Source organism: Vidua chalybeata, chromosome Z, assembly GCF_026979565.1.
Source record: "Vidua chalybeata isolate OUT-0048 chromosome Z, bVidCha1 merged haplotype, whole genome shotgun sequence".
In the NCBI taxonomy this organism is placed as follows: domain Eukaryota; kingdom Metazoa; phylum Chordata; class Aves; order Passeriformes; family Viduidae; genus Vidua; species Vidua chalybeata.
The window spans coordinates 467,120-489,347 of record NC_071570.1 but is presented as its reverse complement, the minus strand read 5'-3'; the positions used below and the strand labels follow the sequence as shown (position 1 = coordinate 489,347).

The 22,228-nt window shown below is 54.8% G+C and overlaps 1 protein-coding gene and 1 long non-coding RNA gene across 5 annotated transcripts in view; one reads left to right on the top strand and one right to left on the bottom strand.

Moving 5' to 3' along the window:
• The window catches only part of WDR7 (WD repeat domain 7), a 39,402-nt gene extending 28,783 nt beyond the window's left edge, over window positions 1-10,619 (top strand). Inside the window, exons 25-29 of the mRNA XM_053968722.1 lie at window positions 1-66; window positions 1,782-1,881; window positions 7,820-7,924; window positions 8,833-9,036; window positions 9,389-10,619. Of these exons, the coding sequence (XP_053824697.1) occupies window positions 1-66; window positions 1,782-1,881; window positions 7,820-7,924; window positions 8,833-9,036 (475 nt within the window). The 3' untranslated portion in view covers window positions 9,389-10,619. The remainder of the gene's footprint in view (window positions 67-1,781; window positions 1,882-7,819; window positions 7,925-8,832; window positions 9,037-9,388) is intronic.
• Window positions 10,620-12,504: 1,885 nt separating this feature from the next.
• The window catches only part of LOC128782180 (uncharacterized), a 32,596-nt gene continuing 22,872 nt past the window's right edge, over window positions 12,505-22,228 (bottom strand). For 3 of the 4 annotated variants that reach the window (XR_008428687.1, XR_008428688.1, XR_008428689.1), the window contains exons 4-5: window positions 19,430-19,535; window positions 12,505-13,796 (exon numbers count right to left, since the gene is read on the bottom strand). This is a non-coding gene — a long non-coding RNA (uncharacterized LOC128782180). The remainder of the gene's footprint in view (window positions 13,797-19,429; window positions 19,536-22,228) is intronic. The other variant, XR_008428690.1, reaches the window with a different exon arrangement.

Here is a 22,228-nt window from a genome sequence, read left to right as displayed (position 1 = left end):
GTACTGCCTGGAAGGATCTTTAGTTAAGAAAAAGGGTCTTCAGGAATGTTTCCCAGCCATCTGCAGGTGAGCTCTTCCTCTGGGAATACTGTGAAGTAAATGATGGGATCACCAGCAGGATATATTTCCTAATTAAGAGTGAAACAGTCTTTTAGGTGACACAACAAAGAGTGAAATGTGATTTATAAAATGGGAGCATTTCCAGTATCTTTAAACATAGCTAAATAGCCCAGTCATCCTCTTAAACTGGTCCAGCCAATAAATTCTAATAATCACCTGTCGGCCGTTGCATTTTAATTTAATAACCTATTAAAATATTGAATAGTTTCACAGAAAGAACAATTATCCTGTTGCCAGGTTGGATACTGATGGAGATGATCTTCCTCCTTCCTGATGCTTTAAGTGGCTTTCCTTAAAACATAAAGGGAAGGATAAATGGGAATTAGTGGCCAATCTCCCTATTCCCTATATTGTATTTATAGCCATCGAGTATTTTAAAATTCTCTGCAGTCGCTGGCCATATTTCCTGGTTATAGCCAGTGTAAAAATGATCCGGCGCCCAGCGACGGCATGGCAGAGCCCAAGGGAAATTGCCACCAGGTCGCAGCAAATGGGGGGATCTCCAGAGAGATTCCAGGTGGAAGCACTGCTACAGCATCCCATTGTTACTCCCTTTGATATCCCAGTTCCTCGTGCTGTACTGGAACGTGTGGCCAAACCCTTGGATCCAAGGAGCGGGAAGAGCAGGCTGAGGGGAAGCACAGTCAACACCTCGGGGAGGGATGCACCCTGCCAGGTGCAAAGCTGCAGCTGAGCTGCACTTTCCCTTTTCCCTGCACAAAAACTGGGGATCTTCTTCCTTCTCTTTTATTCTTTATTGGTTTTTCCCCATGTTTCATCCTGCTTTTCTTCCCAGCTGCCGTCCTGCAGTGCAGGACGTGTCTCGTACCTGCGTGTGAGCAGTTGCTATGGCACTGGGAATCCCCAGGAACCGGGAGAGAAGTCTGAAAGATGGGTTGTTTGAAGCCCTAAATATGCTCAGCAATATGGTTTTTTGAGACTGATTCCAGGTATTTCTGCCAGATTTTGGTAGAGGAAAATCTAGCTGCAAAATTCCAGCCTAATTCGGAATGCAGCTGGCACTTCCACAGGTCTGCTCTCCCTGTGATAAGGCACAGCGATATCCCCAAGGATTTGAATTTGCAATTAGGTTTTAGAGTCTCTTGGATTTCAAAGTGTTGAAATTCCTTGGATTTTGCAGCTGGTGGAATTCCAGTAAATGCCACGTGGCTGCACTGGGTGTTCAGGACTATTGCAGGCTTTACCCCAAGGGTGTTACTGGAGTAGAAAGTGTGTGATGGTGAATTTCCCTCTTCCTTTTTCTTTATGCCCATCAAAAATTGATGAGTTTGCTTCTTTCTCCTTCCACTTCCCTTCCTTTCTGTTTGACTTCCACGGGGAATGCCCTCAGTCACGCAGGGTGTTGGATGGGCACTTAACCATTTGACTTCCAGCTTTACTGAGGTGTTCCAGCGCAGGGAGGATACGCCGTGGCCGTCCAGGGACTCGGTGGTTATCCCAAAGACTATTCCCAAATAAATACATCTGGTGGGTAAATCTGATCAGATGCCACGGTAACATACCAGCCATCAGTTGTTAAACCAGCAGCGAGTGGATCTTTAAATCAGCTCTCAGTTCCAGCCCTCAGCTGACTGCGCAGCGCGATCCCAGGTGGGTCTCCCCTGCCAGCCTCACCTTGTTTCCCCTTGTGCTGCCCCCAGGTTCTACATGGTGAGTTACTACGAGCGCAGCCACCGCATCGCGGTGGGAGCGCGCCACGGCTCGGTGGCGCTCTACGACATCCGCACGGGCAAGTGCCAGGTGAGCAGGGGCTGGGCGTGGCTGCAGCACGCCTGGAGCGTGCAGCACAGCTGGAGTGTGCAGCACAGCTGGAGTGTGCAGCACAGCTGGAGCGTGCAGCACACCACACCTGGGAGGGTGCAGCACAGCTGGGAGCGTGCAGCACAGCTGGGAGCGTGCAGCACACCACACCTGGGAGGGTGCAGCACAGCTGGGAGCGTGCAGCACAGCTGGGAGCGTGCAGCACAGCTGGAGAGTGCAGCACAGCTGGAGCATGCAGCACAGCTGGGAGCATGCAGCACAGCTAGAGTGTGCAGCACAGCTAGAGTGTGCAGCACAGCTGGGAACGTGCAGCACAGCTGGGAATGTGCAACACAGCTGGGAACGTGCAGCACAGCTGGGAGCATGCAGCACAGCTGGAGCGTGCAGCACACCTGGAGCGTGCAGCAGAGCTGGAGTGTGCAGCACAGCTGGAGTGTGCAGCACAGCTGGAGCGTGCAGCAGAGCTGGAGTGTGCAGCACAGCTGGAGTGTGCAGCACAGCTGGAGAGTGCAGCACAGCTGGAGCGTGCAGCAGAGCTGGAGTGTGCAGCACAGCTGGAGTGTGCAGCACAGCTGGAGTGTGCAGCACACCTGGAGCGTGCAGCACAGCTGGAGCGTGCAGCACACCTGGAGCGTGCAGCACAGCTGGAGTGTGCAGCACACCTGGAGTGTGCAGCACACCTGGAGCGTGCAGCACAGCTGGAGCGTGCAGCACACCTGGAGCGTGCAGCACAGCTGGAGTGTGCAGCACAGCTGGAGTGTGCAGCAGCTGCTGCGTGCTGGGCTGCTGGGCACTGTGGATAGCCCACAGCCCAGGGAGGGACTTAGGGATAGCGAGTCCTGCCGGCTCCATCCCTGCCACTGACCAGGTGCCCCTGGATTCATGAGGGAAACCTCAGTCTGGGGGTTCTTGCCACAAAGATTTGGAATTATTTACTCTGTGCTGGGGAATATTCACAGTTCCTTACTTTTCTTAATAATCTTCCACATTAACCGTGGAAAGCAGAGGTGGGGGTGACCAAAGGGGCCCCCAGGATGATTAGGACAGGTCCTTCTCAGGTTAAATTGCTATTCAGGAGATACAGAAATTTCTCAGGTAAATTACTGTGGGGCAGCACCATCTATTGGATACAAATTCCTGCCTCCAAATCTGATTTTATACATAATTTCTCACAACTGCAGATTTTTCTGGCTGCTCAAGAACATGGAATAACTTGAGGATGGTGCAGCTGAAAAAGTTGTGTCATTGGAGAAAAGCTCAGGTTTTTAATTTCCTTACCTGTGAGGAATTTTGGGATCCTGAAAAGCATTTTGGGTTGGTTTGTTTTTCTCCTTCCAGGTAATTTTAATTTTTTTAAGAAAGGTGATTGTAGGAACTGATTGAGAAATTACTTTGAATGATCAGTAGGATGATGGATATCAAAAATCCCCCTTTTTAACAAAAAATGAATCGGCATTTATCTAGGATGGGGTTTCCCCTCAGTAAAATGTACTGTGTTAGTGGACTGTGTTATGGCTATTCCAAAAGCAAACGTGGAATCTGTTTTTTCCCTGACTCCATGTCACGAGCAGGTTCTTTCTCCTCCTCCTCCGCAATGACTTCATTGACCCTCTCTGGGTGTTGCTGCTGTCCCGACGTGGCACACGGCGCCGTTGGCTCTGTGGCTCGCTGGAGCCGGGCAGTGCCCTTCCCGTGCCACTATTGATTTGTCCTTCAGCTGCTGGCAGCTCCCAGAGATCCCAGGGCTGCTGTTGATTATTCCCACAGCAGAGCCATTGACCCGGAGCCGCTCGCTGCCCGTGGCTCCGGCTTTCTCACCCGTCTCCATGACGCTCCTAATAAACTGCCTGGGAGCTCCCTCCGTGCCTCTGGAAGCCAGCTCGTCCTCAGCGAGGGCTTTTCCCTCCAGGAGCCAGCTGGGAGAGAGGCTTGTCCCCCATGCCAAGGAGGATCCCTGCCCTGCACTCAGGTTCTGTCCCACACGGCACCACCAGCTTTCCGTATTCCCCTCCGTATTCCCCCTCACTCATTCCCTGCTCCATATTCCCCCTCCATATTCCCCCTCCATATTCCCCCTCAGTCTTTGCTCCTCCATATTCCCCCTCACATATTCCCCCTCACACACTGCTCCTCCATATTCCCCCTCACTCATTCCTGCTCCATATTCCCCCTCACTCATTCCTGCTCCATATTCCCCCTCCATATTCCCCCTCCATATTCCCCCTCCATATTCCCCCTCAGTCTTTGCTCCTCCATATTCCCCCTCACATATTCCCCCTCACACACTGCTCCTCCATATTCCCCCTCACTCATTCCTGCTCCATATTCCCCCTCACTCATTCCTGCTCCATATTCCCCCTCCATATTCCCCCTCCATATTCCCCCTCCGTATTCCCCCTCACACATTCCCCCTCCATATTCCCCCTCAGTCGTTGCTCCTCCATATTCTCCCTCATACATTCTCCCTCCGTATTCCCCCTCACTCATTCCCCCTCCATATTCCCCCTCACCCGTTCCCCCACAGAGATTACAGGAATTCCATTCTGAAGCTCAGAATTCCTCACCAACTAGCTAAACTCCATTATAATTTTGGAAATAACGAGCTGTAATATTTGCCATGGAATCCATGGCGTGCTTTCCCAGCTGGAGCAGCAGTGGCTTTGTGGGCAGGTTCTTTGAGCTCCTGAAATGCATGGGATTGCTGGCTGGATGGGTGGGCGGTCAGGGCTCTGCCAGGCTTTGAGGTGGATGGCGTGTGGACCAGCCCCCGGGAGATGTGAGTGCCCTCCACAGCTGGGGAGGAGCCTCGTGCCCCACAGGGTCCCTGTGTGGTTTTATCCCGGTGTTTTGTCTCATCCCACCTTTACCGTGGAGCGCAGGGAGCTCCTGCCATGAAGCAGCCAATCCCTGCCGCGGGTGTCACTGGGGCCGCCGGGAGCCCGGGGCAGCGCTGGCTCTGAGCTCCATCCCAGGGCTGTTCGCTGTTCCCTGCGGCCATTCCCAGGGTTTATGTGCTCAGCTGCCTCGAGCAGAGCCCCAGCTCTCAGGTGAGGCAAAGGTTAAACTTGAGCAGCTTCCCAAAAAGAAGGTGGAGCTTCCGTCAGCACCTTGCCCAGCACCCCCTGAGCTGCAGCACAATCCGATGATGACTATTGATCCCTTCCTTCCCTCCCAGCTCTTCCCTGGCTCCTGCTCCAGCGGGGCTCCATCTTGATCAGGGGCTGAGATGAGATCTGGGATTTGATAAAGATAATTGATGCTTCACAGGGAATTGGAAAACAGTTCCAGAGCAGCAGCTCCACCTGGAAACGTGCCCTTTGTTTGCCCAGCCTGAAACCCCACGGCCACGAGCCAAGCACACAGGATTGGTTAAGCACCAGTGGCAATTTTTATCCCAAAAGAAACCCCTTGGATTAATAATTGCAACTGTGATTAATGTATAACAATATTAAAAGGATTAGGCAACAGGATTAAGGTATCGTTGAGCACAAGCTCTGTTTGCCCAGTTAAACACTAAAATAATACTAAATTCCAACCAAATTATTAATATTTTGCATAAGATTATTAACACACAGCTAAAAATCCTGCACTTAAAGGTGCGGTAACACAGGAAAATACTGATGCTGTAAATTCTATTTTATATCACATTAAACACTAAAATCAGACTGGAGAGCTGGCAGGTAACTGAATTTTAGGATACCTGACAGTTGATTTTGGGATGATGGGAAAATACTCATATTTTCCCAGGTAAATTCCTGCTGAGTACCAGAGTCTGGCCCAAAATCCCCCAATTACTTCCTCAGTACAGGTTCTTTAATTATCTTCTTTTCCTTTACGACCATGTTTGGGTCTATAAGTAGAGACTCTGAAATATTCCATTTTTATTGATTAAATCTTGGGATTCATCATAAATATTTAGAGCTGCATTTCAGAAATACATGTAATTTTTGTACCTAAAACCTGGGTCATTTGCACCGGAAGATTAAAGAGAAACATAAGTTATTTTGGGTTTATTTCAAAGCAAAAACTACTTTTAAGCCTGGGCTGGAATCAATAATGTTTGGTCCCGGGTCCTTCCAGAATTAAAATCCCAGCAATCCGAGCATTAATTGGATTGTGCAGGGCTGATTTTATTTCAGTCCTGGATGCCTTGGCACAGTTTGATTTATGTGGAAGGCAGAAAAGGATTTAATATTCCATTTGGAATGAATCGTGGCTTGGCTTAATTAATTTCAGAGTAAAAGATGCTGTTCTTGAAAGCAGCGCTTTAAAGGTGTTTATCCTGCAATCCACACCTGCTTTTCCAGGGAAACCTGGTCACTGGAAAGCACATCCCAGAATTCCAGAGAAAAGGGAATTCCTGAGTATAACCTCAAATGCACAGGCCAAAGGTCTTTGCTAAGCATGGAAATAACAGAGGAAGGGATTTTCATCAATTTCTTTATTAAATCACACGATTAGAGGTGCTGACGCCGGTGTGGGTTAGTCGAGCTTTCCATTACTTTGCTTCCAAAGCAGGGATTTCTTTGAGAGGTGGGAGCATTGCTCCTTTCCCTTCCCATGGCTTCCTGTCCATGGCTCCAGGCTCACCCAGGCAGGGGTTCCAGTCACCCGTGGTGTCCCCAGTGACACCCAGTCACCTCAGTGTCCCTTGGCGTCCCGGGGTGCTCCGTGTCCCACGCAGAGCTCGGAGCTGGCACTTCCCTGGCACTGGCTGAGGGCTGCCCAGCTGGGCACTGCCGGGCCACGGCTGCTTTCCAGCCCAGCAAGGCTTGTCCCTTCCATGTAAGGAGCCCCTGGAGCTGGGAATGACAAATACCAGCGAACAAAGGGGACCAGGTGTTCGTGGGTGTCTCCAGGAGGGCGTTACCACTTTAAAAGGTGCATTTATGAATATAAAGTTGATCCAGTGTGGGTGGGTTTCTCCGTCGCCTTTCGTGGAACACTGTGGTTCAGCGGAGACTTTCCCAAGCACTGCACTTGGAATTGGGTTGCTGGAATGGCTGGAGCGTGTGCTGTGGCGCAGGGGGCGGGTGCAGCAGGCCAGGAGGCTCCCAGGAGCGTCCCCTTCCCGTTAAAGCCCTGGGCACAGGGAAGCTGGGAGCAGCTGCATTCGGTCCCACCGTCCTTGTGGGACAGGGTGAGGACATTTCCAAAGTGGTGCCACACGGATTTTCCCAGTTTCCACTGTGTGTTCACACAGCTGAGCAGCTGCACGGGGTAACTTGCAGCATTTGGAACAGCAGCAGTGATCTTTGCTTCACTTCCTCCTGGAAAACACAAGCTAAGACCACAAAAATCCTGGCTGGAAAGGATTAGCATCAATTAGAGAAGCACTTCCTTTAAATAACAAAGCAGCCGGATTCCCTGAAGGATTTGTACTTCTTGGAACGTATTCCAGGAGTAAAAAGAGCAACAAGTGTGCTGCTCCTATTGATTTCTACCTTTGTCTCACCAAAACATATTTTATTGACAACTATTCCATGCTTGTTAAGTGCTAAAGAGTGGGATGGGGCTAAACGTGGGATCAGCTAATTAACTGTGGGGATCCCATTAAAGAGAGAGATTTGGGGCTCACTCACCTTTTCCACCAGGAATAAATTCGTATCTTAATGGGTTCTTAATATATCAGGCTCATTCCAGGTGCACACACTGAGCAGGGCTTTTAATAACCCGGGGATGGGCACAGGAGCCCTGCTAATGGGGTTTTGCCAGTGCTGATCCAGCAGGGAGTGGGATGTTCAGGAGAAGATCACGTGGCATCTTGGATTTAATACAGACCTGGGCTGTGTGATCCTTTCTGGGGGTGCTGCTGTGGGAGAGGAGCTCACTGGGGAGCCATTGCCGTGGGGGGCTCTTGTTTTGGGGCTGCCAGCTCCTGGCTGTCCCTCATTGCTGCTCTGTGCCCTGTTCCCAGACCATCCATGGCCACAAGGGAGCCATCACCGCCGTGGCGTTTGCCCCCGACGGCCGGTACCTGGCCACGTACTCCAACGCGGACAGCCACCTGTGCTTCTGGCAGGTGAGGACGCGTCCCTGCGCCGCTCCGTGCCGCGCCAGCAGCAAACTGCCCTGGGGTTCTGTCCCTGTCTTCACACACTGAGCGGCTCCAGCGGGGGAAAACCCCGGGGCGGGCAAAGGCACAGCCGGACTGGGCTTGCAGCAGCCTGGACTAGTGGAAGGTGCCCCTGCCCATGGCGGGGCGTGGAATGAGCTGATCCTTGCAATCCCTCCCAACCCCAACATCCTCCGTGTAGTTCTCAAGTGTGACCTCGTGCGCTGGTGATTTTTCCCTTCCGTGTCCTGTTTGGCACGATTATTAATGCAGGAAAATCAGGAACATTAGTCATCCTAAAAGGGTTATTACTCAAGATGATTTAAATTGTGAAAATGTCAGCGGGGCTCGCACGCTGCCGGTCCCAGGTGCCGTGATTTACACCCCTGACACCGCTCCGCTGCCGGGGAGAGCCGGCAGAAGGGTGCCTGGGACAAGGGACTGCTCAGGGTTCAGGACGTGGCGACAGCAGTGAAGCACCCCGGGGTCTGCCAGGGTTCCTGGGGACAGGAGTCCCAGGCTTGCTGTGCCTTTGGGGGGGATGGAGAGCGATGTCCCGAGGGGCTGGCTTGGGGCATCTCTGTTCAGAGTTTGGAGCTGGCACCAGCAGTGCTCAGCCTGTTTTCCCAGGAGTGGAACCCAGCAGATCCCTGGAAGTGTCCGAGGCCAGCTTAGGCAGGGCTTGGAGAACCTCGTGGGGGTGGATGGGTGGGACTGGGTGAGCTGCGAGGTCCCTTCCCACCCAAACCATCCCCTGATCTGCACTGCGGCCTCTTGCCGGGCCGCAGGCGCAGGCCCGAGCCCTGCTCCCGGCGGTCCCTGGGACGCGGGAGCTCTGACGCTCCGGGAGCCGCTGAGCCAGGCTGTCCCCGCAGATGAACACCTCTCTCCTGGGAAGCATCGGCATGCTCAACTCCGCGCCCCAGCTGCGCTGCGTCAAGACCTACCAGGTGCCGCCGGTGCAGCCGGCGTCGCCCGGCTCCCACAACGCGCTCCGGCTGGCCCGGCTCATCTGGACCTCCAACCGCAACATCATCCTCATGGCCCACGACGGCAAGGAGCACCGCTTCATGGTCTAGGTGAGCCGGGCGCCGGAACCGCGCCGGGCATCGCCCGGGGGCAACCCGGGAGGGTCCTGTGGGCTCTGAGGGGCTCAGTGGGGTCTGAGGGGATCAGTGGGGTCTGAGGGGCTCAGTGGGGTCTGAGGGGATCAGTGGGGTCTGAGGGGCTCAACCGGGATCTGAGGGAACCCTGCTGGGATCTGAGGGAATCCTGCCGGGGTCTGAGGGAATCCTGCCGGGGTCTGAGGTAATCCTGCTGGGATCTGAGAGAACCCTGCCGGGGTCTGAGGGAACCCTGCCAGGGTCTGAGGGGCTCACCCCCACCTTTGCTGGCCGGCTGGTGGCACTGACAGCTTTTCCGTACATCCAGGAGGAGGAGGGCCCCGGGGCCTCTCTGCCCCGGCAGAGCGGGATCAGGAGCAGCTCGTCCCGAGGCCGGCTGAGCCCGGCCCCTCCGCGCTGGATGTCACCCGACCCTTCTCCCTTCGGAGCCTCCCAGAATCTCAGTGTTTACCAAAAGGCTCGTGTTTACATGGACGCGCTCCTGGTGGCCATGGAATGCTGGTGGGTGCTGCCCTGGAGCCAGGTACCTGCCTGGGAACGGGGCTGGAATTTGGGGGCTGTGGCCTGTGTGCTGATCCCAAGGGGTGAAGGCTCCTTTCTGAGGGGATTGCAAGTGCTGCTGTGCCCAGGCTGGAAGGAAAAATGATAGTCCACGTGTAAATAAATAATTTAAAAATTCTGTTAAATGGCAGACTTGGAAAAAAGCAGTATTTATATAGAAAGGTGGTTTTTGCCACCAGTGCAGGTATTTATTTAAATAAAGGACAAAGGGGGCCATTTTGAATGGAAAAATTATCAAAATTATGGAAAAAATTAATTATTCACTGGATGTACTGAACTATTTCCTTCAGTAGGAATATTCCTGTGTGACACTCGCTGTGACTGTGTTTCCTTCTTACATATCTGATTTTGTGGAATATTTTGTGTGAAATTTTCTGGTTTCTGCTCATGGGAAGGAGAAAAAAATTTCTCAAATCCTTTTATTTCAATATCTCTGTTTGTGCAGCTTTTCCTTGGCTGCAGAGCTCGGTCCTGAGGCTGCCACTACCTGCTAAGCTAAAAATGGTACTTGGAGCCCAAAAATGAGGGAATTCATTTTCCACATGGCTCCGAAAGAGAAAATAAATGTGTTTTATTCCGCTGTGGGTTATCTGTGTAGTGCCCGGGTGGGATTTGCAGCCCAGATGCCCCATATCTGTGTGCTGTTTAACAGCTGAGTTCCAAAGCAGGAGGCTCAGGCCCGGAGGAGCGGTGAGCACAAGCTGCTGGGAGCTTGGTCTGTGCCAGGGGCTGTTCCCGATCCCGCTGTTCCGCTGTGAGCTTCCCGTGTCCTTGACGCTGTTTGGCCTCGTCCCTGCACGTGTGGAGGTGTCCGTGGCTTCCGAGGGACACGGTGGGACACCTGGATGAGAGGGGGGTGATGAAGTCACCGTGTGATGGTTCCAGTGTCTGCTTCTCCACAAATGCGCTCCCTGCCCTCTGTGGATTGACATTCCTGGTGTAAATATGCTTGTGGAATAAAGCTGGACTGAAACGTGTCGGCTTGCATGGGTGTCAGTGACCTCCTGCTGATGCTTCTTTGCCCAGTCATCAGGAATCTGCCACTCTTTAACAAATCTCTCCCGTTGCCTTTGGAACGAGAGCAGAATCCTGGAATGGTTTGGGTTGGAAGGACGTTAAGGGTCCTTGTTCCCTGCCTTGTCCCCAGTCCCTCTGCAGCTCTCCCCTGGGCAGGTGAGCACCCCCGGCTCTGCGGGGCTCCTCCTGAGCAGAGGTGAGTTCCCCAGAGGAATTGCCTGCAGTGGGTGAATGGGCTGTGTTGTGCTGTGTCTGCACTGGAGTCTGGGCTGTCCGCTGATTTTGGGGCATGGCAGCCATTGGCCTGCAGAGGAAGCCCCTGTGCCATGGGATGCTCCGAGCAGGTCAGGAATTACCTGCTCTGTGTCCAAACATGAACCCCACAGGAATTGTGTGGATGTGTTCAGCCTCTGTTCCCTGCAGGCTGCGGGGCAGTGCCAGGTGGGATCCAGGGAGGGACGGGGCGGAGCCAGTGCCTGCGGAAGCCTCTCCTCTCCTCTCCTCTCCTCTCCTCTCCTCTCCTCTCCTCTCCTCTCCTCTCCTCTCCTCTCCTCTCCTCTCCTCTCCTCTCCTCTCCTCTCCTCTCCTCTCCTCTCCTCTCCTCTCCTCTCCTCTCCTCTCCTCTCCTCTCCTCTCCTCTCCTCTCCTCTCCTCTCCTCTCCTTTCAGCTGCAGGGCAGAGCAGAGCCTTGGAAAATCAATAGCTGGGAGCCAGGAGGGAAGCACTTCCAGGCTCTAAGTGGAGGATGTGTTGTGACAAGGCCGGGATGCTCCGGCAGCACGGGGAGGGAGGGAAGCAGAGTCACGTTTAACACCTGGCACCTCAGGGTGGGTCTGGGCGCAGGAGCCTCCACCCAGCCAAGCACCAAAGATCCCGGAGCACTGGAGAATTCCCAAGCCAGGGTGTGCTGCTGCTGCTGCTGCCCCACAGCCCCACGGCTGGGGAGACACAAAGGGGGAGCTCCCTGCTCGCTGCCATCTCCTTCGAGGGCAGTGACAGCCCGTGGAAGCCCAGGGTACACCTGGAGCCGTCCCCTCCTGCTCTCTGTGTGTGCTGGGGCCGTTTGTCCTGCTGCCTTTGCCCTGGCTGCGTTGCCATGCATGGAGCCATTGCTGGGTTCCCTGGCTGCAGCCCCGGCTCGGGGCAGTGAAATACCCGCAGCGGAGCAGCCAGGGCCCTTCTGCTCCTCCAGTGGGAGCTGAGGGGGTGCAGGAGAGGCTTTGCTTCTGTCCAGCCCGTTCCCAGCTTTTAGAAAACTTCACCAGCGTTAATACTTTTGTCTGAACAAAAAAAAAAGAAAAAAATCAGGAAAAATCTGGATCGGAGCCTCCGGCGTGATAAATTGACACTCGATCCAGCAGTTGCCTGGAGCGCACTTTGAAGCGGGAGAGGCTCCTGGGGAACTTCCCCCTCTCTCTGATGTCTGAAAATTAAAAATTAATCCGCTATGAAAAATTAAAAGGTGAAACTTTCTGCTCTTTCAGCAGCAGAGCTTTTGGAATGCTGATGTGGGGCTTGGAATGGAGGCTGAGTGACATCTCCGGGAACAGCACCATGGGCTGGTGCATTCTAATATCAGATTTTAATTGATTTTTGTAAATTGGAAACCTGTTTGCAAGGACTGGAGATGCTTAAAAAGGGGTAAATATTTATTTATTGATGTAAATAACCTTAAACAGGCATTTACTCACTCCTACAGAGCTACTCACCGTTTACAACACAGTGAAAGGAAACCGATGCTTCCAGCTTGGAAGTGATGCTAGAATCTGCACACCTTGCAAGGTTTAATTTGTCTCTTTATAAAGCAATGGTTTCAGTCAGAAAATGGGTTAAAATGCACTTTATTCCAGGAACAAGCAGCGAAGGTGCTGCTGGTGGCCTCGTGGGAGGAGGCAGAGGCAGGAGGGAGAGGATGGGGAGTGGGATGGTCCCGGGGTGCCAGAGGGGTTTCCTTGGCCCTCCCGGGTGTTTGTCCAGCACAGGTCTGCTTTCCACACGGAGACTGAGGGAAATCCCTGTCTTGCTGAGGAGAGCAGAGCCGCCTGTGTTCCAGAGGTGAAGATGTCTGCTGAGCTGGAAGGAAGGGGAACAAATCGGAGCAGAGCCCCAATCCAATCTGAGAAATGGATTCAGGGATTCAGCCAAGCCGAAAGCGGCCGTGTCCCACCCCGGGGATGCCAGGGAAGCCGTGGGGAGTGCAGAGATGAGTTCCCATCAAGTGCATTGGCTTGGAAAATGGGGAAGGTTTAGGGTCAGGCGCACACAGTCCCGGGGGAAGGTTTGCCAGGGGAAATGGGAAGGGCTGCAGCCACGCTGCTGTGATTGCTCCTTTCAGTGTCAATTTTCTCTAGGATTCAGTTGTCCAGAGCCATCACCTGCTCCTGGAGCACCGCTGTGGGAGGGGGCGTACAGAATCCTGGGGTCCTGGAGTGGTTTGGGCCGGAAGGGACCGTAAAGCTCAGCCACTTCCAGCCCCTGCCATGGGCAGGGACACAGCACAGGATAGCAGCTCCCTAATGGAATTCTGTCAGACACACGATGGGGGGGACTGGGAAGGAGGATAAATGGGACTCGTGGACTCAGAACCACTGACACTGCCTGCCAGGGACAGCTTATGCATTCCCTCTGCAGCTGCTGGGAGCTATTCTCTGAATAGAGAGTAACCATGCAGAGATGGTGAGATGGGAGATCGTGAGAGCTCCAGCTCCACACCTGCCTGTCCCAATATCCCAGCGTGCAGGAGGTTGGGACTGGATGGTCTTGAAGGTCCTTTCCAAGCCAAACCATGCAGGAACTCGGCAGGCTGCAGGTCACCTCCTTCCAGGGTGGATCTGGAGCCCACCTGGAGAGGCAGCTGGCAGCAAAGCCTATCTGGGATATAGGGAACAGCATTTCCTGGGATACAGGGAAGGGCTGGTTGCAAACCACCAGCCCTCTGTGCCTGTGTCCTGTCCCGTGGGATGTGGGTGGTTGTAGGTTCCAGGTCAGAGGTCTGAGTCCTGAGGGATTAAAAAAGATTAAATACCTTTTTCTCCCAAACTGGAGGTTTGGATAATGAATTGCTCCTGAACATGGAGGCTGGAAATGATCACCCTCCATCTACACCAGATTCCTTCTGCTGCTCTCCTTGGCTGTCTCTGCAGGGGAAAACACACGAGGGGGGTGACAGATACTCCCTCTTTTCGGTAAAACACTGCATTATTCCCCCCAAACCGCTTGGAGCAGCCGCAGCCAAAGGCTGTGCCTGCGGGAGACAAGGACAGGCAGCCCCTGCTGGGGGGACATGGAGCCTTGGGATCCAGAGCACGGCTGGTCGGAATGCCGTGCCCTGCTGGGAAGGTGCCCAGGCAGCCCCCCCAGCTGCTCCTCGGAGCATCTTGTCCAACTCTGCTAAGGATTTAAACACCCGTTGAAATTAATCTGCTGGATAAAACCTTTTCTTCATAGTCTTCATTAATCACCCGTCCTTCCCGTAGATCCTTGCAGGAAAATAGATTTTTAAACCTGTCAGCTGTGGTTTTGTGGGATTCATTTCGTGCCTGCTCTGTCTGTTCTCCTGCACTGCCGGGGAGGAGGGAGACAATTAACCCGGGGCTTAAAAACTCCGAGTGTTCATTGCTGCACCGAGCCCGGAGCTGGGAATTATGTAACCACTGGGTGGGCTGGGGGCATTAAATGTAGAGTTTGAGTCGGGGACTTTGGGTTTCCCGGCAAGCCAGGAGATTGGCAGGGCTGAAAATCCGTCCCGAGCCACCTCCCTGGGACAGCGGGGGCTGCCAGCCGCGTGTCCCGCTGGGTTTGGGGAGGGGAGGGAGGCTCCAGCGCTGGCGACGGCACCTGCACACCTCGGGCCGAAGCTCATCCCTGGTGACGAGCTCACGGGGGGCAGGTTTCCATCCGAACGAGCCCCATCCTATCCCACGGCTCCCAAACCAGCACGGCGGGCAGCTCGTGGGTGGGATCCCACAGGATGTGGTCCGGCGTTCCACCCCAAACCCCAGCTCCGGTCCCTCTCTGGCATCAATTATGGATTGAGGCGGAACTGCAGGGGCCCGGGGAGGAAACACTTCCAGGAAAGGCGGCAGAGGAGCCCCCGGGGAGCGGCGCGGAGGGAGCGCGCCTGTCGCTCCCGAACGAAGCCGAGCAATTAGCGCCGCGGTGCCGGGAAGGGCGGCTGCGCTGCCAAGAGCCTGCCGGGCCCGGGAGGGGGAACCAGCCTCAGAGAACTGCTGGGGACGTGCCGGGGGCCCGAGGGCATCCCGAGCACGCACAGGGACCCGGGGCATCCCCGAGGATGCAGCGGTGGATGAAGCAGCGGCGGGCAGAGGCAGCACTGCCGAGCTCTCCCCTGCTCCCGCAGTGTCTCCGTGTCCAGCCCCAGGCTGAGCTGTTTCCCGCGTTTGAACGCAGGCCAAGGGGTAAAATACAGATTTATTTATTCTGTTTTACCCCCCACAGGAAGGGGAGGGAATAAGGAGCACGTTCCTGGCTTTGAGGATTGCCCAGAGCAGCTGTGGCTGTCCCTGGGTCCCTGGCAGTGCCCAAGGCCAGGCTGGACAGGGCTTGGAGCAGCCTGGGACAGTGGGAGGTGTCTCTGCCATGGCAGAGCTGGCACTGGACGGGCTCTAAGCTCCTTTCCAACCCAACCCATCCTGGAATTCTGTGTCTTCCAGCACAGCCCACGCCCTGGCAGAACATCACCCCATGGGGAGGGCTCTGAGGCTGCTCCAGGAGAGACACGGCCGATCACTGTGCTCGTTTCCATATGGAGAAATCCATACAGCACTGACATTTCTAGGACACGCTATTTTTGCCTTGTGAGGGGGCTGGAAAAATCAGAGTGGCTTTCAAGAAATGAAAGCACCCTATTTAAGCTGAGAAAATTGTTCTTGCTGATTAACCTCGAGCTTTTCTGCAGTGTTTCTGGTGACATAATCCCACAGGATCTAAGGTGAGGAGGACAGGTTTGGTGGAGGTGCTGGAACATGAAGTGGTGAAGGGTCCAGATGGCGTTTGGAAACCTCTCGAGCTGCTCCGTGGTGATGTGTTGGGGTGCTGTAAATGGTCACCCTGAAAAGTAACCCCCCAAAACTGGGGGTCAGACGCTGCTCCTCAGCAAAGAGCAGTGGGACATGGCAGCTTGGAAGTTACCAGAGTAATTCCCTGATGGAAAGCAACCACAGATTTAGATGGGCAAAGGGGCAAAAAGGCAGAAAATAAATTCCCCTAAACTTCTTGTACTTCATTTGCTGCAGAGTGTGCAAAATTTCTCAAGTTCATAGTTTTGTTTTTTTTAATGCAGGAAATTCCATGAAATTTATGACAATTCTGGGAAGTGAAAACCAGTGCATGTCTCCGGGGGTGTAGATCCAGTGGGGGGGATTTAGCTCTTCCAGCCTAGAGACACACCAACTGCAGTGTGGAGAGGCTCCCAGACTTTCTTTCCCTTTCTTTTTTCCCTTTTTTTCTCCGTGGGGATAATAATAACAGTGTCAAGGACACCATTCAAGCTGATGCCTGGAGAGCTATTCAGTCCAGGCCTATTTACGGCCATTATAAAATGCCTGTGGATAGTTCAACGACCGATTTTCAAGAGTCTTTCTCTACCTTTTGAAGGCTCAGGAAAATCTATCAAACTGCAGAAATTAAGCTATTTTTCTTCAGGGGAAGAGAAACAGAGCAGGGAGCTTCTCACATTAAAATGCTGCCGCAGATTCACGATGAATGAAAAATTGCCCGGCATAATAATGAGCTGGGAGATGGATTTTGAAACGGCTTAAAGCCCCTCTCCAGGCTCTGTGGCAGCAGTGCTGGGGATTCGGAGGTGAAAGATGGGCCTTCTCTGGGTGCTGCTGTTCCCACATCCATCCAGGGCTGCGGGCAGGGAGTGAGGGATGCAGCCAGGCCTCGCAGCACCCAGCACTTGCTGGGACACAAGCAGGGCCGCCCTTGCCGTGGCACAGGGATGGAGGATGGAGCTGTGCAGGACAGCTCTCGGGAGCAGAGGTGCAGATGGCCTGCAGCAGCTCCCTGGCTGCGCACCCACAGCGCGAGGGAAGCTGTCCCTGTCACACATTGCTGTGCCCAGGTGCCCTAAAGGCCCAAAACCACTCAGGAAGGGGCACACCCCAGTGCGTCCTCACCGTCACCCTGCCTTCCTCCTGTCTGCTCCAGCCACTCACCTGCATCCCTGGAAAACAGCACACGGAGCAGTTTGCTCTGGAAAATGGGGTTTTGAGTGCTGTGTGTTAATTCTCACACGACAAAAGCAGTCCGTGTGCTGAAGAAACAGCTCTCCCCCAATGGGTTCCAGCATGATTTGGTTCTCAAAGCCCTGCCCTCCTGCCATCCCAAAGCCATAAATGGAGCCCACTGGCTTTTCCAAAGCCTCCAGTTACATTTCATTGAGTGGGAAACAAGTTTCTTTTTCCCTTCCAGGATGCCAGCTCCCTCCTGTGTGTAACCACAGAGCATCATCTCCCCGTCCTGCGGGCAGGGCCCAGCCTGCTTCCCACCAGGAGGGGAGGCCCAAACGATCCAAGGCCACGTTCTTGCCTCGGGGAGCAGCACGTGCTCCTCCAGCTCTCCTTGTTCCCTGGGAGCAGAGCCCGACACCCACCCGGCTCCATCCTGCTGTCAGGGAGTTGTGGAGAGCCAGAAGGTCCCTCCCGAACCTCCTTTTCTCTTTTGCTTGTGCCCTCTGGAGCTGTGGGACATTCCAGGGCGGTGGCACATCCCAGCCTCCGAGCGCTCCTGGGAGGCTGCCACGGTGCCACTCCCGTGGCACTTCCCCTGCTGTCCTACAGCCTGGCAATGCCATGGGGGATGCCCTGCCCTGCCCATGGGGTGTTCCTCCCTGGACACCACATCCTGCTTTCAGGGCCTGCTGTGCAAGCTCCCGCTCCGGCCTTCCCTCCCTTCCCAGCCTGGCCCCGCATCCCAGGTTCCTTTTTTGTGCTCTCGGATCGATTGCGTCTGTCCGAGCCCCCGGTCTGTACAAGGGGAATATGAATAAATAATGCCGTGAGGATGAAGGGGATTTGGAGCTGCCACGTGCTCCTTGGGTAAAGCCCTTTCCTCCCAGCAGCAGCCGTCGCCTGTGCCACTCCTGCATTTTCTTTTCTGCTGCCGAGGCTTTTGCTTCCCGTTAGAGCAGGAGCTGTATCCAAGGCATTCCTGAGGGACAAGAACTCGGCTGGTGAATTTGCACGGCTGACACCATGCTGTCAGTGCTCCAGGACCCTCTGCTGTGGGGTGGTGCTGCAAGGCAGGGGCTCGGTTTACACGCAGCAAGCAGGGCTTTGGGATTTGCAGGGCGGGAAACGGGAATGCCGAGTGCCTCTGCACCTGGGTGCCCGAAGCGTGCCTGGGCTGCTGGCTGGGATGTGTTCCCTGCTGGGGCGGTGCTGGGACACTGCAGAGGTGCCCAGGGCAGGTGCCAGCGGTTCCGGCACCTCTGATGCCCACGCTCCTCGCTCGTCTGACCCGGAAAGACAGGGAAGGCGCTTGGCTCTCCGGCGCCAGGCAGCGAAATGTCGCTGTCACCAGCCGGCTGCCAGGTGAGGTGCGGGAGCAGCCAGGGCAGAGCTCCCTCCTGCCCAGCCCAGCCCAGCGCAGCCCAGGAGCTCCCCGTGTCCGGCCCGAGGCCCAGGTGTGGCCGCGGCGTTCCGGGGGCCGAGCCCCTCGCAGCCCGCCGGCCCGGCTGCCCGCGGCTCCCGGCGGGACGCTGGCAGGACAGGACGGTCCCCGCGGGCAGCAGCTGCCCGCTCCCGTGGGAAAGGCGCCGGCCCCGGCCCTGCGCTGCCTCCGCCGCCGCAGCACTTTGTTCTTTGTGAAAAGCGGGAGCTGCGGCCGCTCTTTGTGCCGCCGATTTGAATTTGACCCTTTCCAACACCAAAAATCGATATTCCCGGGGAGAAGCAGTGGGTGCTATTTTTCCAAGCCCTGTTTACAGCGGAGCAGTCCTCGAGGCAGATGTTATCTCGCGGACTTTACCAAATTTTACAAAGCATTTTCTGAGCACATAATGACAGTATTATCTTTGTCCACCTGCTGAGAGGAGCGGTGGGCTCACAATAAATATCGGCTTCCGAGACGGGCGAGTCAGAGTCCGTCTTATCTGTCCAGATGGGGGGAAAAAAAGGCCCTAATTTACATCCCAGAAAGCACTGGGGTGTGACAAAGGTCATCGGCTGACACTGTACCCTCAACTGGGATGAAAAATATATGAGTCAAGGCTGCATTGTCTGAAGGGGACACAGTCCCTTGCAGCGGCTCCTGCCCCCTGCTCTGCTCTTCCTCCCTGCGCCACCTGAGCCGTGGCATTCCCTGGCTGGCAAAAAGCGCCCGGCTCCACTGGGTTTCTCACCCCGTGCCGGGCTCACACAGCTCCTTTCCCCTGGGAAGCACCTCCAGGGCACTGACAGTGAAGTGGGAGCAGATCCACGGGTTTGGGTCCAGGTGCCACCTCCCACGGAGTCTCCTGGCTGGGCGACTCCCTCCTTTGCCTCCATTTCCAGGACATTTCTGGGTTTTACAAATACCCCACAATTAGTGAGTTAATGAGCTAATGAGGGAATTCTAGCCAGCTTCCCTCTCATCTCACAGGATCCTCCCTGCTCAGCGTCTCAGCGCCAGACCTGGCACAACCTCCCTGGCTCATCCCGGGGGGCACAGCCCATTATGGAGTGACAGATTCCTGGAATTAGTCATTAGATTAAGGTACGTGGGCCCGGAATTAGCAAAGGCACGTGTGATGCTGAGGTGGTACCTGAGGGGTCCAGAGGAGCTGAGTCAAACCAAGGTGCGTGCTCTGCTCCGAGGGGCCACGGAGGCTCCAGCCGCTGGGATGTCACCGTGGAACATGTCCCGCTGCCCTGTTAAAATGACAAGAAGACAAAGAAAAATGAGTGGGGAGTCAGAAGGGAATATAAAATCATTAACACAGCGCCTAATACAGTGGGAGAAATGTCAATGGGGACGCTGAGCTAATGGGCTAGTCTCCTCCAGAATTTTATTATCTCTGAAGTTTTAAATAATGTATCACATTCGGGTCCCGGTGCTCCTCCTGCCGTCAGTCCGTGATTCCCCAGTCCAGCACAAGGAAGTGGTAAATCAGAGACACTCACCCTGTCTACACAGTCTACAGGTAGTGATTGAGCCAAGATTTATTTATTAGTCAGGCTGTGATTGATTTAGAGGAGATTTGCTTGCTGGAGTTAATTACAAGCAATAACTGGCTGCGCTGGCTGCCCGGAAAGCCCAGCTGCTGCTCCGGGGACAATCCTGCTTTGTGCCTGCTTCACCCCGCGCCTCAGCACCAGCTACCTGGGGCGCATGAAGCACTTGTTGCCGAGAATATTCACCTTGATTTGATCCATGTCCTACCCCTGGAAGTGTTCGAGGCCAGCTGTAGCAGCCCGGGCTGTGGCAGGGTCCCTGGAATTGGGAATTGGGAATTGGAATTGGGTGGACTCCCTCCTTCCCAGCGCAAAGCCTGCCCGGAGCCCGCGGCACGCAAATTCCCTAAAGCCGGAGCTCTGCAGGGGTTTTTGCCCCCGGGCCCCCCAGAGGGTGCAGGGGAACCCTCGGGGAGCGGGATGCTGTGCCGAGAGCTGCCTGCACAGCCCGGCCTGCTGCCGTGCCCGGAGCAGGAGGCAGAGCAGGGAGCGGAGGAGCGGCCGCCCTGCTCAGGGCCCTGCCGTGGGGCAGCCACCGCCGCCCGGGGCCCGCAGGTGTCCCTGCCCGGCCCCTGCCCTGTCCCGGGAGCGTTCCCGGGTTCCTTCCTGTGCCGCCGTGTGAGGGTCAGGTGCTGTGAGAACAGGAGCGGCTGTGAGCCCGCGCCCCTGCCTCGGCCAGAACCAGCTGAGATCGGATTGTTCGGGAGCCAAACAGGCCAGGGCACAAACGGCTTCTCCAGTGGAAAAGGAACAAACCACTTAAAAACCCCCAAACAAGTAGAGAACCCAAAACAAGCTCTTTAAGTTTCATCTCCCGAGGCAAATCCTTTAATGTCGAGCGTCAGTCCCAGGGTTTTTTGTGCTCATTATCACCTTGTAAAGCCCCTGCTAGAGGGATGTTTCCTGCCTGGCACTGGGGCTTGTCATGGAAAAGCTGACCCAGCCAGGAGGGAGCTGGGAAAACATCCTGCCATGAGCGTTCCAGGAGCGCTGCCGTGCTCGGTGCTGGCACAAGTGGCACAGACAGAGTGCGCCCCAGGTCACCCCAGGAGTGGCACATGCACAGCCACCTGGCCCCTCCGCTGGCTCTCAGGGTGTTAATTAATTTATTTATTAATTGTCTCTCCCTCGTTGGCTCTTTGGGTCGGGCTCCCCGTGCCCATCACAGTGAGAGCACCCCGGGGAGCCCTTTGTTCCACAGAGGTGAAAAATTGTACCCACAAAAAGAGTTCCCCCTGCGATCAATTCCCTCTAACAACTTTATTGATTAGCTGCAGTAACATCTCCCATTTATTAATTATGAAGAAGATGTTCCAGTGATTGCTTAAAGTTAACTGTTGTGCTTTCCCTCTGCCCTCAGGCCCCAGCCCAGCCAGCACTGCCCAGAGTGGCATCCCTGTCCCTGGAGGGGTTTAAAGCTTTGGGGATGTGGCTCTTGGGGACATGGGTCAGTGGTGGCCTGGGCAGTGCTGGGGGAACATTTGGTCTCAATGAACTTGGAGGGCTTTCCCAGCCTGTAGAGATTCTAGAATTCCTCTATGCCCTTCTTGTTCCAGGATCCCAGAGCTGGCACCTGGCCATGGATTTGTGTCCCTGCAGCACTGGGACCAGAGGGGTGCTTTGTCCCAGATCCTCTGCACAGGGAACAACCAGGATGTCTCCGTGGCTTTCGCTGTTGGAATTACTGACAGCAAGGGTGACAAACGCCAGCACTGGGACCAAGAGTCCTTTACACATGGGGAAGGGATGTTGGGGTGGTTTCAACAGCCCAAAGGAGGGCTTGCCCACGTCCTTTGCTGTGGAGCTTTTCCAGGCCCAAATCCAGCCTGGCAAGGGGCTGCTCCCACTTCTGCTCCTGCCTCAGGAACACGCCACCCCAAATCCCCGGTGTCACCAGGGCTGAGGGGGCTCATAAACCACGATCACACCGTAAATAAGTGAAGGAGTCCAGCAAGGGCAAGGAAGCCCAGGAACAAGCTGGAAGCAGGGGTAAGGAAGGAAAAGGAAGGTCAGAAGGAGGGTAATTAAGGAAATGCAGCAAAGAGAAATTATACAAGAGAGGATTAGAAATGTACAATTGGTGTCGCTACCCGGGGCCATAAATCACCCGGGGTGGGAAGGAGATGCTGAAGGAAGCCGAGGGTGATGCTGGACTGATTATGAGTTTGAAATATGGCACGTTGGCAAAAAATCCACGGCGATTTATCTTCTGTCACCGGCCATCCCGGGAAGGTGGCAGCCATCCCCACACAGCTCTTCTGAGACTGAAACTCCGGCGCTGAATTGATTTCTGAGCCTGCCAGCCTGCATTCGTCTGAGCAGGTAACAAATAACACAGGGAGGGAAAAATTGGGAAATCAAAGAGATCACAGTCACGGCAAAACAAATGG